Raw genomic sequence first — 13,933 nt, forward strand, 5'->3', positions numbered from 1 at the left:
CCTAGGATATGAACCCAAGGTCCAACTTGTTGTGCATTCTAAAAAGCTCTTCTGCAGACCACTGCTGTAAATAGCTTTTATGTGAGCATTTGTGGCATTTCTGTTAGCTCGGGTTTTTGTTAGCTGTTAGTCTGGCCAGCTAACCAATAACAAATGTTATTTGGATCATTGTTTCAAAGGGGGACTTTTAGGTTCACTTCTGATATAACAAAAGCATATTATTCGTTGATTGGCTCCAGCAGACCCCCATGACCCTGTGTTCGGATTCAGCTGGTTGGAAAATGGATGGATGGATGGATGGATGTTATTCATTAAAACATATTCCTGTGAATTATTTTCCACAAAGTCATTAGGATCCTAGTGTGTTGTTATTGTAATATGAGTGAGCAATTTAGTTGCAACTGATTGATCTCTTTACAACTTATCTTTCATGCACATACACGCACACAAAAAAATAACCCACTCCCAGAAATCATGCCAGTAATGGTTGGTTCTTATTTGGATATGGATAAGATAGATAAATCAATTGAGGTTGAAATTTTTAAACTCAATTACATTTCTTTCTTCTGTACATTATCCAGGGGATATAAACATTTAAACATTTCTTAGAAGAGCACTTTACAATAATAATTTACTGATTTATGCATAAAACTAAATGTATAAGTTTTGTCTAATTTTGTCTAATTTCTCTGCATCCCGCAGTTTGTAAGAGCTTGTTTGTTAGGCTGTTTGGTTCAAATCTCAGCAACACCATAATAACCTGCTTTTTGCATTACACCGATTAATGACAACTATAAAAATATTCTTAACTGTTATATTGCAGTTGTTATTTATTTGTTTGCATACTATTTAGAATCAACAATTTTTCAAAATTGTTTAATCAAAACACATATGTCTTTTGCTATGTGAATAATTTTATTAGGCTAGTTTAAAAATTGATATTTCAATCATTTTTTTCTTTTTAGTTATGTCACAGCCCATACTGATACTGAAGATGAATCTGATGAAGGAACTATCGCGGCTGTAAAGCCTTTTTCTGAAGATGATTTGTTAGATAAGGTGGACGAGTTTACTTTCTTTATCCATAAGGCAGACAATTTACACAGAGGTTCTGAGGCTGAGAAGAAGGAAGGCTTTATGATGCTCCTGGAAAAAAAGGATCAGGTATGAGACAGTAGCTGTTAGCACTGAAATCCCTTCTTTAATCAGTAGTTTTACCTAATTATCTTGGCAAAGAATGCTGTCTTAGGTAAAATGATTGCTTCTGAGAGATTTTACAGTCTTGGCAGCTGTATCCAGATTAGCTCTTTAAATTGCTTTGGATTTCTTCCACACCAGTCTTGAATTGTATGTGTAAATGAACCATATACCATATTTTGGAACTAAACACATAACATTTATTTATTGTTTTTCCATAATTGTTGGGTGATTTTTTTTTTCCTTTCTTTTTTTTAAGTTTTACACCATTCATTTTTACCTATGTGGACAGCACAGTGGCACATTGGTTCTAAAGCATACAGCTAGTGTCCTCCATTGGAAACTTTGCTTGCTTACTTTTTGCATTGAGTGTTCTTCTAGTGTCTTCTCTCATCATCACAAAGATGTCCAAGTTATGTTATGTTTCACGACATAATTACTGTATGAGTGGGTACAGCATAAGTGTGCGAGTATGCCCTGTAATGGACTGCTACTCTTTACAAGCTAATTCCTGTTTGTGCCTAAAGCTGCCAGGACAGGTTATTGTTCTTTCTATTCTGAACTGGATTAAAATGAAGAAACAGTTGTATATAACCGTTGTAATGTATGGAGGAGAAATGTTGAAATTCTTGTAAATGATCAGATTTGTTTTTTAATTCTAATTTTAACTTTCTATTTACCACTTTTTCCTAAGTAACAGTTATAAGAGTCCTCTGAAAAGAAGGTCACACAGGAGATAAAAATTGAATTTTGTTTTATCCTCACACTCTGGCTTAAACTAAAAACATAAACATAAAAATAAATAAAACACTTGAAGCAAAATGCTAAATTCTCAAGTATTAACTTACCCTACCTAGTGGACACTTCTCGTCCAATATTATGATATTATAAAAGTAATCTAATTTCTTACTTGTAATCCCTTCTCTTCTCTGATTCATTTATAATAATTCTGTCTATCACTCAACTGTTTTGTGCTCCTCTTAGAATAACTTCATGCTTTAGTAGTCTTTATGAGTGGTAACCAATTATGTCCCTTCTGAAGTGGGTGATATGATTCATAATTTGCTTTCTTAGATTGGTGGTCAACTTAAAATATGTCAAACTTTATCACAGTTTAAATGAATGGTAGCAGCACTGTAAACCAATATTATAATAATGCTCTGCAAGACACTTCCCTCATGCACAACTATAGAAAATTCCCCACTGGTTATTAAAGGCAGTGTAGTGCCAGTTTAATCTTTCTGCATGTCACATGTTCTCTTGCATTTGGGTGTCATCTTCCTCTTTAATGTCATTCAACCTAACAAACTCCTTGATTGTTATTAGGGTGTAATACAGTTTTAAATTAGTTTATTTTGTAGCAATTTTTATGCTTTGTTTTAGTCTTCATTACTATCCAAAAAGAGTTTTACAGTATCATGAGGTTTTTAGCGTGTGCTTCCTTTTTTTAGAGTGATATCTTCTTTAATTTTTTTCTATACAGTACCGATAATAAGTGACATAAGTTGGAAAAAATAGTTATCTCCCAATTTTTTAATATATGGCCAAACATGGTAAAATATATGATAACAATGTTCTGTTACATTACCATGTATAACATTTCAGTATTTACCAAAATGCCTTTTTTTTCAAAATTAAAGTAAATACCTTTGAAATACTGTTTTCTAATCTCATTGCAGCTTACAGTACTGTTTTGAAACCTCATCACAAATTACATTTCGTTTACTTGATCATATATAAGGGTACAGGAATCTTACATCTTTTACATGGTTTCAAAAAGTGTATAGGTATTTATAAGTTTAACTGTGGTTTTCCAAATTGATAATAGTTGAAATGTTCATTTTTTTTTTAGTATGGGGACAAGGTTCCATTTCTCTGGCGATTAGCACGGTCGTATGGTGACATGTTTGATTCAACTACAGAAAGTGAGGACAAAAAGAATTATGCAGAGACTGGTGAGCTATACATATTTCACTTATAATAGTAATATTATTTTGAGTAGTTGTGCTTCATCAGAGCCAAAATTGTTTATGTATGTATGCATAATGAAGACTGGTGTAGTGCTTACTGCTTTTCTAGCATACTGGATTAAATCATGCATCTTATTCTTTTTTATACAAATAAATTTTCAAAGTATTAATTGAACATTTTTTCAATCTTCACAACTGAGACAAATCAATGGAATTACTTAAGTGTCAGTTTTTATCAATACGATGTATACCCTCAATAAAGAAACTCTGTTTTGAACAGAGTTATCTTTTCTCATAAATCAGCAAACTGATGTAATGTGTGGCCACGGCCGGGACGCCCAGGAGAACCAGAGGAGGGCTTGTACCTCCTCCAGACCGCGAGGGGGCGTCCGTCCTGGTTACGCTGGTGGCGTCGAGTAGAGGGCATGGAAGTCCAGCCCTGTAGGGGCCCGTGGTCACCACCAGGTGGCGCCCCACTTCCAGACCATCATCTGACGCCCAGGAGGACCGGAGGAGGGCCTGTACCTCCACCAGACCACGAGGGGGTGTCTGCCCTGGTTATGTTGGTGGCCTCGGGTAAGGGGCATGGAAGCCCAGCCCTGTAGGGGCCCGTGGCTACCGCCAGGCGGCGCCCCGCTGCCTGAACAGCCCTGGAGCCCAGCACTTCCGCCATACCAAGAAGTGCTGGGGGGGAAGATGACAGGGGACACCCGGACGGCTTCCGGGTGCGCAGCCGGCACTTCTGCCACACAAGGGCGTGTCTGCAGAGGAGTGCCGGGAAGCAGCTGGAGCCCATCCGGGTTCCCATAAAAGGGGCCGCCTCCCAGCAGTCGTGGCGAGAGTCGGGAGGAAGGAAGACGGAGCTAGAGCGAGGACAGGAGGCGGCCAGGAGAAAGGCACAAAGACTGCAAGAGTGTGGCCTGGGCATTGGGGAATCGGTGCTGGAAGCACTGGGGTGTGTGATTGCACGGTAGAGACTTGTAAATATTGTAAATAAATGGTGTGTGGTGAAATTATGATGTCCGTCTGTCTGTGTCCGGGCCAGCGTTCACAAATGAAAGAATGATGAGCACAAAATATGTCTATTCACAGTATCAATCAATATGAACAGATTTAATGTGTTGGGTTGCTTTGTTCTTTTCTTGGATGGCAAGTCATACAGATCCACATTGCTTGCTAACCTCCTTGGCGTTAACCCCAAGTGTAACTCTACCTCAGAATTCTATGCAAGAATGATTATAGCCGAGTCACACTTGGGGTGACATATAAGGATCACTTTATACTGTTAAATTCAAAAAATACTTGGGATAGTATACTACTGCCATTTGGTGGATGAAATAACATCATGCTGTGAAAAATCAGGAATATATATATTATATCTATTATTTCTTGCTAGTTTATGGTAGCTCTATGGTAACTCATTGGTATTCATGAAAGGGGTGGAGACTTCAGCCAAAGACACAATGGCAAATGAGAATCTGTAAAGCTAGTTTTTAGGTCAATCTGAAATAATTAAACCATTGTTAGACTCAAGTGATAGTGATGGTAATGTGAATAGTTAACCCCGATCTAAAGGTGCCTGTTGATCCTGATTATTTGAGATAATTGTGATTATGATAGTCTGCTGGGGAAAATAGTTGATGAAATGAACTGCTATGCTGAGTGGTATCGCCAAAGTCACAGTAAATCATTTACTTGTCATAATCGCTGCCAGACTCTCACGACAAATGACATGTAGGCACAATGGGTAAACCAGTCCAAAGATGTTACTGGTCCACAAATCAGTTGTTGCAGACACCCTTTTTTGACGAAGTTTTGACTGAGGGTCATGTTTCATTCATTATTCATTAAGAAGGTTAAGGTCGAATGGTTTAAATAGCATTACTTTGTGTCCTGATTCATTTTGTACTGGTATGCTTCTGTCTCCTTTCCCCTTCCTTTGTCTATTTCCATTTGCTTTGATTAAAGTGTTGCGGTTTGTCACAGTATGTCACTACTACTGGCATTCCGCATTGTAAACAAACCAGTAGAATCCTTTAAAGATAGCATCCATACCCCATAATGCAATGGTGTGACATTTCATTCCTGAAATTAGATTAACTGAATTCAGTACATGTGGGGTGGGTTCCTTTCACAGCTACTGGGTTGTTATATTTCTGACAGTTCTTTTTTTATTGTGAGACTAGGTATACGGATAGTTAGAGAGAAGATAAGATCCCCAACCAAACAACAGCTGTCAAAGACAACAAAAGTAATCATTTAGGATGTTAAATTGACTAAGTTTCATAAAAGATATTATATACATCTAAGTAATATATTTTAAAGCAGCATTTGTTTACTTATTGTTCTTTGTTATATGCACTGTACTTTTTTTTGGTTTTAGGTCACAAGGTAATTCAGTCAGTGTGGAAATAAAGTGCTTTTTACCTTATGCCAAATATTCTTGGCAGGGTGTACTTTTGTAGTTAAGTGGTAGGATGAATTACTGCAGTATATGAAATCACATATTGTTCCCATTTTGGCTTTTCATAAGGAAACTATTGTTTAATAATACATCATTGATCCTTGCAGGATCTTATACATGTCTGTTTAGATAAAGTGAATTAATAAATCATTTAATTGTTATTGATTAATTAAAACTACAGTAAGTTATGTTAAACCCCTATTATCAAAATGCAGCTAAACAAAATAATTATTTGTCCTAAATTTATTAGTATATTCAAAGAAAATGTTTTGTTATTTACATATTTCTTTCATACAGTTTTGAGGTAATCTCATCTGTACAGTATTTTTCCTATTCAGTTACAATTATACTACAAAGCATTTCCCACACCGTAAAGCTGCTATCAGCAGTTTGATGTAAATAACATTATAGCTTAGAAAAAAATAATAATAAATTAGGGGTTTGGTCTTTATGTTTGTGTTAATTGTAGATCATTTGTAAATAATAGGCTCAGATTTTTAAAAAAATAATACAGAGGCTTGAGAGAAAATGGTTTGCTTATTACATTATTATTATGTCAATTTCCAAACCAAGTATACAGCTGCTGAATTAATAATTATGTTTCTCACCCAGTGCCTCTATCCGTAATATTCAAACACCTGTATTACCTTCCTTCAACCTGAGACCCTTGACAAGCTTGGAGAAGTCAAGATTCGAGGAAGCTCTGGTGGAGAGAAGCTGTTAATTTCCATTCTATAGTTAAATCAAGGGAAATCTTTTAAATATCATCCATGATCAGAGTTATTCCTAGAAAATCTTGATGTCACCTCAGGTGGGTGCCTTCAGGAAATACCCTTGCTTTCCTGAGTTAATTTATTTTGCCTAGCACTTCACACTGCTCTAGGCCCCTTGAAATATCTGTTTTGAGGGCATCTACCATAAAAAAAGAATATTCCCTAGTTAATGTCCATACTGACATTAAAAGGATTCTTCTTTCTTTAAATGGATTCTGTCAGAACCTTTATATATTCTGTAGTAATTTTTTTTTTTTCATATTTACCTCTGGGAGCTTTTTGCCAGTCAGACAGCTCATTACTGTATGCCTTAAAAGTTGGGGGGCTTGTGGGGTTTTAAGTCACACCTGGAAATGCTAAAACCACCGCATAGTCACCCATCTCAAAAATAAAATAACATTAGGAACAGTGTTTAATTATTAGGCTATCACAAGCATAGTTAAATTAGGTTTTTTTTTTCACACATTTTGATGCAACATTTATAAATATTTTAACCTTTGACTTTAAAGTTTTGCCTGGAGTGTATCTTTTCTCTGAATTATTTCTGCATTCCCTGTGGCCACCAGCTTTGTGGTGTGCATTATCTTTACAGAAGCAGCTGAAAACAAATTCCCAGGCACAGGACTAATATCACATTTATTACAGAATCAATGCAAATCTTCCTAGAATCAATAAAAATATGCAATGACAAGACATGTAGCGCAGAACTTTCTAATAAAAAAAAAACCTGTAACCGAATAAATGAAATGCGGTAATATTATCAAGAACAAGTATATCTGGTTACATACATAATATACTGTTTTAGTGGGATATAAAATTTCAGACTCACATTACTGCATTGCATTACTACAGGAAAAGCTTTGTATAAACAGTACATTGCGTTATCAATATGGGTCTTCCACAAAGTGTAGTCATTGCCAGAATAAATGCAAATCAGAAGAAAATGTGAGAAAAGTCTTTATGGTGTTATCTGTCAAACTTGGATGGAGAATGGCTGCCTAGGATGAGGTTTCAACTGCTGTATTTAACTGATGAAGTGGATGTGACTCCTGAAAGCACATTCCTAATAAACCAACTCGTATCATAACAACAAGAGCACATAAATGGTGGCCTCCTATTAGGGTAAAAAATAGTGCCCAAAACTCCATCAAAACAATTTTTTAAACTCTGATCACAAAACAAATATGAAAAATGTAGCCCTTTTTCTCTATAACCCCAAAATCAAAGTTTACAAGGTTAAAATATCTCAAAAACAAATAAATAGAAATTAAATTCAACACCAGAAACTCGAATATTTGACACTTTCTGCTTAAATTATCTATACAGTTCCATATATCAATCAAGGCACATTACAACAGCCCTGTTTTTCAGTTTGCCTATTCCCACTTCACTGGCCACATTGAGGAAATACTTGGACTTGAATGATCCCATTTTGTCCGCGAACATTTCCTCTGACTCTACAACATTATTTTTTTTATTTTCAGCAAATATGGGTTGGATACAGAGCTGTACTAAAAGGTCTAAAGCCATTCTAATATTAGTATTATGGTCTTATTCCCCCAATTACATCAAATTACTCACAAGAGTTTCCACATTTTTCTGGAAGTGTAAAAGAAATAAACTGGTTGTGCCAATGTTGCCAGGCAAGTGCCATATCATGTTATGGTGGCAAGTCCAAATGTGAAAATATGTTTTTAAAGTCCGACAAATGATTCATTAATAGATATACCTCATAGTTAAAGTTTTCTCTCACTGGTGCACAGGCTTTCAAATCTATTTTCTCTTCTTCCATTAATCTTTCTTGTTAGGTATTTTTGTCCATGGTTGGTCAGTTGGTTTACACAGCAGTTTCCTGGAATAGTTTTTAATCCTGTAAAACACACAACTCTAATATTATACTTTCAATCGCAATACAAAAGAAAAGAAGCAATACTTTATATCTTAAAGCACTGAAAAACATGTTAACAATAATGGAGACTTAAATGTCACAGTTTATTAAACAAGACAAATTGTAAAGCATACAGTATTAAATCCCAAATTCGAAATATTACAATAAGTTCCATAAAATGAAAGAACTGATTAAAGCGTAATTGCTTCCAAACCATCAATTAACAACCTGACCTTTTTCAAAATTTCATGGCAGCTTTTTGAGATTGTAAAGTACTTTATATACAGTGGCTTTGTGTGTGTGGCTGACATTTGTTATTGGATAGTTATATAGTATTCCATACATATCTGTTTCATGATTAAGTTTTATATGACCTTTTCTAGCAGCAAGAGTCACAACAGAGACTCTGCTTCTTGATGGGAAGAAAGAGACAAACTTAAACATAGACTTTGAGGTTTCAGGTAATCAAGTGAAAGTATACTGTACCACTGGAATGTACACTATAGGAAAACCATTAAAACATGATAGAGTTAGGTTACGTTTTTGGCTGTACAACTGAACATTAAAGTTACATTCACTGCATTTATTGTATGTATAGTATATGAAAACTTAACACCTTGCATCTTTTGCTGCCAGGGTAAGGCTGTACTCTTAATTTTGTATTAAAAATAACTGGAAAAGAATACAGTTATAAAACATTTTTCTTACGGTTTATTAATGTCAGCTTAAAATACTTATTGTGCTTTACAGGCAAAATATTTGCAGAACATGCCATTAAGTTGGATCCAGTTAGCGCTGAGAGTCATCAGTGGTGAGTGCAAAATATTTACTTAGCAGTAATTTTTGTCATTCTAGAAAAAATGTTTTTTTCATTAAATGAGAACTTTTAATAGCTGGTTATCTTATTTTCCTTCTGTCAAATAATCCAGAGATGGTTAATGAAAATTGATTAAATCTGTGACCTAAGTAAATGTACAGATAATAGCTGTTATTCCAAAACAAATAATTGTTTTATGATCAAAAATTGGCAAAATTTGATAGAGGTAAAGGATTAGAGGTTCTTTGTCAATGGATGGCTAAACATTTATTAATTTACCTTCCTTGCAGATATTTTGGGTGACTCAGTTTTAAAAATAAAAGGCTACTTTTGTGAAATGGATTCTCAAATGCTTTATTACTATTAGATAGTCCATTGTCACTTAGCTTTGTGGTTCAGCCTTCACCTGGTGTAAAGGACTTGTGTGCATGGGAGACGTTATTTTGATTTGAGCGTGGTTTTTGCATTTTTGTGGCAATCCCTTTGATTTGATTTTGAAGACTTATTAGACCTTATTAAGAGTTTTCATAAGCTTGGGAAACGTAGATGTATATTTTGGACCATTACTTGCATTACTTTGAATAAGTCCAAGCCTTGTATAACCTGAATTTGTTATGAGATACAAGGCGCCTGACACTATGCAAAATTATGTAAAGAAGTAGTTTTTGTGCTCAACTTGAAGTGGAAATTGTTTGTTTGTGAGTTATAGGCAACTATGATGTGGTTGAATAGAGTTAGAGAAGTAAGATTAGGAAGCTACCTGATAGAGGGACATGTGCACATTTGCCTTCCAGTAGCCATGCTTGCAAACCAGATGGATGTTGTATTATATAGGAATTCTACAAAGAACAAGGCTTTGTGCATTGGAATGTCATGTCAGCATCCTGATTGGTTGTCCTGGGAAGAAGTGTGAGAGATTGGCCTGGTAAAACAGGCCTAGCATCTGAAACCCAGCAGGGGTCATCTTTTGACATTCTGGCGTATGGAGAATAAGGTTCGCAGAGAGAGCATACTGTGAACGATAGGGGGAGCTCTCGCTCCCTTGAACCCCTGTCCACGACTCCAGACACCAGGTAAAAGTCCAAATGTTGACTTTATTTTGTCGCCACAGTGCACAAAGCACACTTTCCACCACAATACTCATAAAACTCACAATAATACAATAATAAACAATCCTCCAGCTCCCAGACGCGTTGCCACCCTTCCACCCAGCTCAGCTCATTGTCTGGGAGTTCCCATAGTCCTTTTATAATCCCTGACCCGGAAGTGTTCTCAATCCCCAGTCCATGTGATCCTCAATCACTTCCGGGTCAGGTAAAAGCTCTTTTCTTCAACCCGAAGTCCGTCGCTCTTCCTGTGACGAACCTCCGGGTCACAGGGCACGAAGAAGCCCTCGGTCCTCCCTGCAGCTCCCTCCTGTGGCCCCCACGGCATCCAGCAGGGCTTTGCATAAAAACTCCAATGTCCATGATGCCCTGCTGGTCTTCTGGGGACCTCCACGCTGCAAGGAGGGCTCCACCTGGTGGCTTGGGGGTATTGGCCGGGATAAATGGCCGGCCATCCATTACAATACATGTATATATATATTTGAATGTTTCCACTGAGTTTTTTTGTGTTTTTTGTGAATGTGCTGTTTTTCTTCACGTTTGATGCATTTAAACAAGGAGGAAGAAGAATTGTTAGTTTTTAATTTTATCATCCCATTTTATTTCATAGGCTTGTTTGTTTTTTTTGTTTTTTTAACTTTTTCATCCCATTTTATTTTAGAGCCAGTTTCACCATCACTTATTTTTGTTTCTTGTTGAATATTTCTTGTGCCATTGCAGAGGACTGCGTTTATTTTGAAGGGCATTACACTGCAATTGTTTTCTTTTGAAACACACCTACTTGGACTGTGTGTTGTCATTTTACCACCAGTGGTCCATGGTTTTCAAGAGGCTAGCTGATAATCGTACCCTGTGCCCTAGACCAACGTCTGCCCACATATGGTTTATGTTTCTAACCAAAAATCTGCTTTGGTATCATGTGCAAAAACACTGACACAAGTTTCACAAGCACCTAGAAGAGAGTGGTCATAAACATCTGCTGTAGGTTGATATCCTAGGACAGGTTATACAGAAACGTAGCTTCTTCTAATCAACATTGATTAATGTGTTGAGTATATTTGCTATGACAGGTCTGTGTTTATTACCCGTACAACACCTTCCTTAAAGAACATAATAAGTCACATGGAAAAAAATAATCTTGGGTGCAAACCAGTATTCACAGACACCAGAGTTTACACAGTTACTTTATAAGGTTTTGTGTTTCCTTTTCATTATTTGGCTTTGAATCAAGATGCCTTAGGATCCAAACAAATACACTGACACTCCTGTCAACTCACAGCAGTTGCAGATTACATCTGTCTGAAAGCAGGATTAAAGAAATGAGAGAAAAAGACTATGACGCAAATAACCTTTTGAATTTTTTTTTTAATTTTCCAAAGCAAAAGTTCACAAAAATAAATATCCTAGCTGATGGTATTATACGGTTATTTATAGTAGATTTATAAATCTATCATTTTTTAAGTGGAGTGGTAGTAACAGTATTGTCACATGTTTCCTACTTTTTAATGTTGTTGCACTTCTGTAGAAACTGAACATCACTCTGGTATGCAATAATTCATAATCTGATTTTATACTCTTTACGTTTCTTATTTCTCTTTCCTTGATGAAGTCATACTTTTGGCAGATTCATTGTTGGTTTACATCTATTTTGTGCATAATTTTAGCCACATTTTGAATGTGTTATACGGTTTATCCATTCACTTCATGTTCCAGACCTACCTATCCTAATTAAGTGTGTGACGTTTTATAATATATACTGGAAACTGCAGTTTTAAGGTATGATTGCACTCTAACCCAGAAGTCAACACAACCTAATGCAAGAAACACCCAAATTTCTTCCTAAAGTCCTTATCACATTAGATGACTTTTCCAGCAATTTTCAGTCATAGCCTTCATTTACACAATCTTAGTGAGTTTGAGGCAATTGACGGGTTGCTTCTATTACCACCATTCATGTTTCCCAACATACCCACTGCCTCACTCAAGCTAGTTAATGATACGCTCAAACAGAATTGAAAGATTTTATTTTGTCTTTAGCTGTATGGATGTGATCTGTATGCCTGAGAACTGACAACCAATAAATGCTCTTTTGGAAGCACAATGTATATAATACTGTGATGATGAATAAGAAGCACAGGTGTTTTGGACCTCTCAAACAAAAGAGAACCTTGTCTGTCTGTTGTCTTGTGTTCTACATGCCAAAACAGAATGGAAAAAAAGAAAATGGGGACCATGATTGCAACTGAATTCGTCATACATTTAAAGCCTTTGTACAATACTAGCTCCATAAAACCGCACACAATTGTCCTGGAAAGTCATCACATAGTCATGTAATTTGACATCCAAAGTGATTTTCAGTCATGTAAATTGACACATAGCCTGGTGACAAGACCAGGAACTGCAGTCGATAAATCTGAAATACCCTTCGTCTAGAAGTCACATAACGTGAAGTCAGCTTTACTGGATGTTTCTACCTTAAAAAGAAGGTCAACTGACCTTCAAGTTCTTGTTGGTTACTCAGAATGATCTATTCTTCAAGATCTTGAACAGATAGAAATTTAATTATCAAGACTGTTTTCAGTATAAAAATATTAAATGAAGTCATTTAGAAATATTTTTCATTTAGAAGCCCTTTAATTAACACCATACACTTAGCCAACATACTATGGGTACAAGCAATAAAAATATTTCAGTTAAACTCATCCTTTTTCACATATTATATGAGCTAATTTTGACTCCAAGGTTTTCGTCAATACTCCACACATTTTTATTGCTTGTACAAAAACATGTACTGAAATCATTTTAAACTTCTATCTTTCTCAACCCAGCCACCCATTTCACATATCTCATAAATAAAGCATGTGGCTTCAATAATCCATTTAACCTGATTTCTTGTATAAATGTTTTCTTTCTGAATTATTACAGTAGTTCAGAATTGCTTACATTTTGAAATATAGTAATCAACAAACTACAAGTATGTGATTTGTAATAAGAATGATTTGTCAAGATCTATTTTGTTATTTCCTTTCGTGATCGCTGCTTCATTCTATTTAGTTTGAGTATACACTGTGTGCACAATTATTAGGCAAGTGAGTATTTTGACCATATCATCATTTTTAATGCGTATATTCCAACTCCAAGCTGTATTAACTTGAATGCTTATTGGATTTAAGCACGCCAGGTGATGTGTATTTGTGTAATGAGGGAGGGTGTGGCCTAAGAAGATCAACACCCTATATCAAGGTGTGCAGAATTATTAGGCAGCTAGTTTTCCTCAGGCAAAATGGGCCAAAAAAGAGATTTAACTGACTCTGAAAAGTCAAAAATTGGAAAAAGTCTTTCAGAGGGATGCAGCACTTTTGGAATTGCTAAGATATTGGTGTGTGATCACAGAACCATCAAACATTTTGTTGCAAATAGTCAACAGGGTCGCAAGAAACATGTTGAGAACAAAAGACGCAAATTAGTTGCCAAAGATTTGAGAAGAATCAAACGTGAAGCTACCAGGAACCCATTATCCTCCAGTACTTTCATATTCCAGAGCTGCAACCTACCTGGAGTGCCCAGAAGTACAAGGTGTTCAGTGCTCAAAGACATGGCCAAGGTAAGGAGGGCTGAAACCCAACCACCACTGAACAAGAAACATAAGTTGAAACGTCAAAACTGGGCCAAGAATATCTGAAGACAGATTTTTTCAAAGGTTTTATGGACCGATGAG

The 13,933-nt window shown here is 36.1% G+C and overlaps 1 protein-coding gene across 4 annotated transcripts in view; it reads left to right on the forward strand.

Moving 5' to 3' along the window:
• The window catches only part of LOC120516521 (regulator of microtubule dynamics protein 2), a 230,023-nt gene that overhangs the window by 140,855 nt on the left and 75,235 nt on the right, over nucleotides 1-13,933 (forward strand). For all 4 annotated transcript variants that reach the window (XM_039738249.1, XM_039738247.1, XM_039738246.1 and 1 more), the window contains exons 3-5: nucleotides 966-1,164; nucleotides 3,050-3,152; nucleotides 9,043-9,103. In XM_039738249.1, coding sequence (XP_039594183.1) covers nucleotides 966-1,164; nucleotides 3,050-3,152; nucleotides 9,043-9,103 — 363 coding nt within the window. The remainder of the gene's footprint in view (nucleotides 1-965; nucleotides 1,165-3,049; nucleotides 3,153-9,042; nucleotides 9,104-13,933) is intronic.

This window comes from Polypterus senegalus, chromosome 16 (genome assembly GCF_016835505.1).
Source record: "Polypterus senegalus isolate Bchr_013 chromosome 16, ASM1683550v1, whole genome shotgun sequence".
Taxonomy (NCBI): domain Eukaryota; kingdom Metazoa; phylum Chordata; class Cladistia; order Polypteriformes; family Polypteridae; genus Polypterus; species Polypterus senegalus.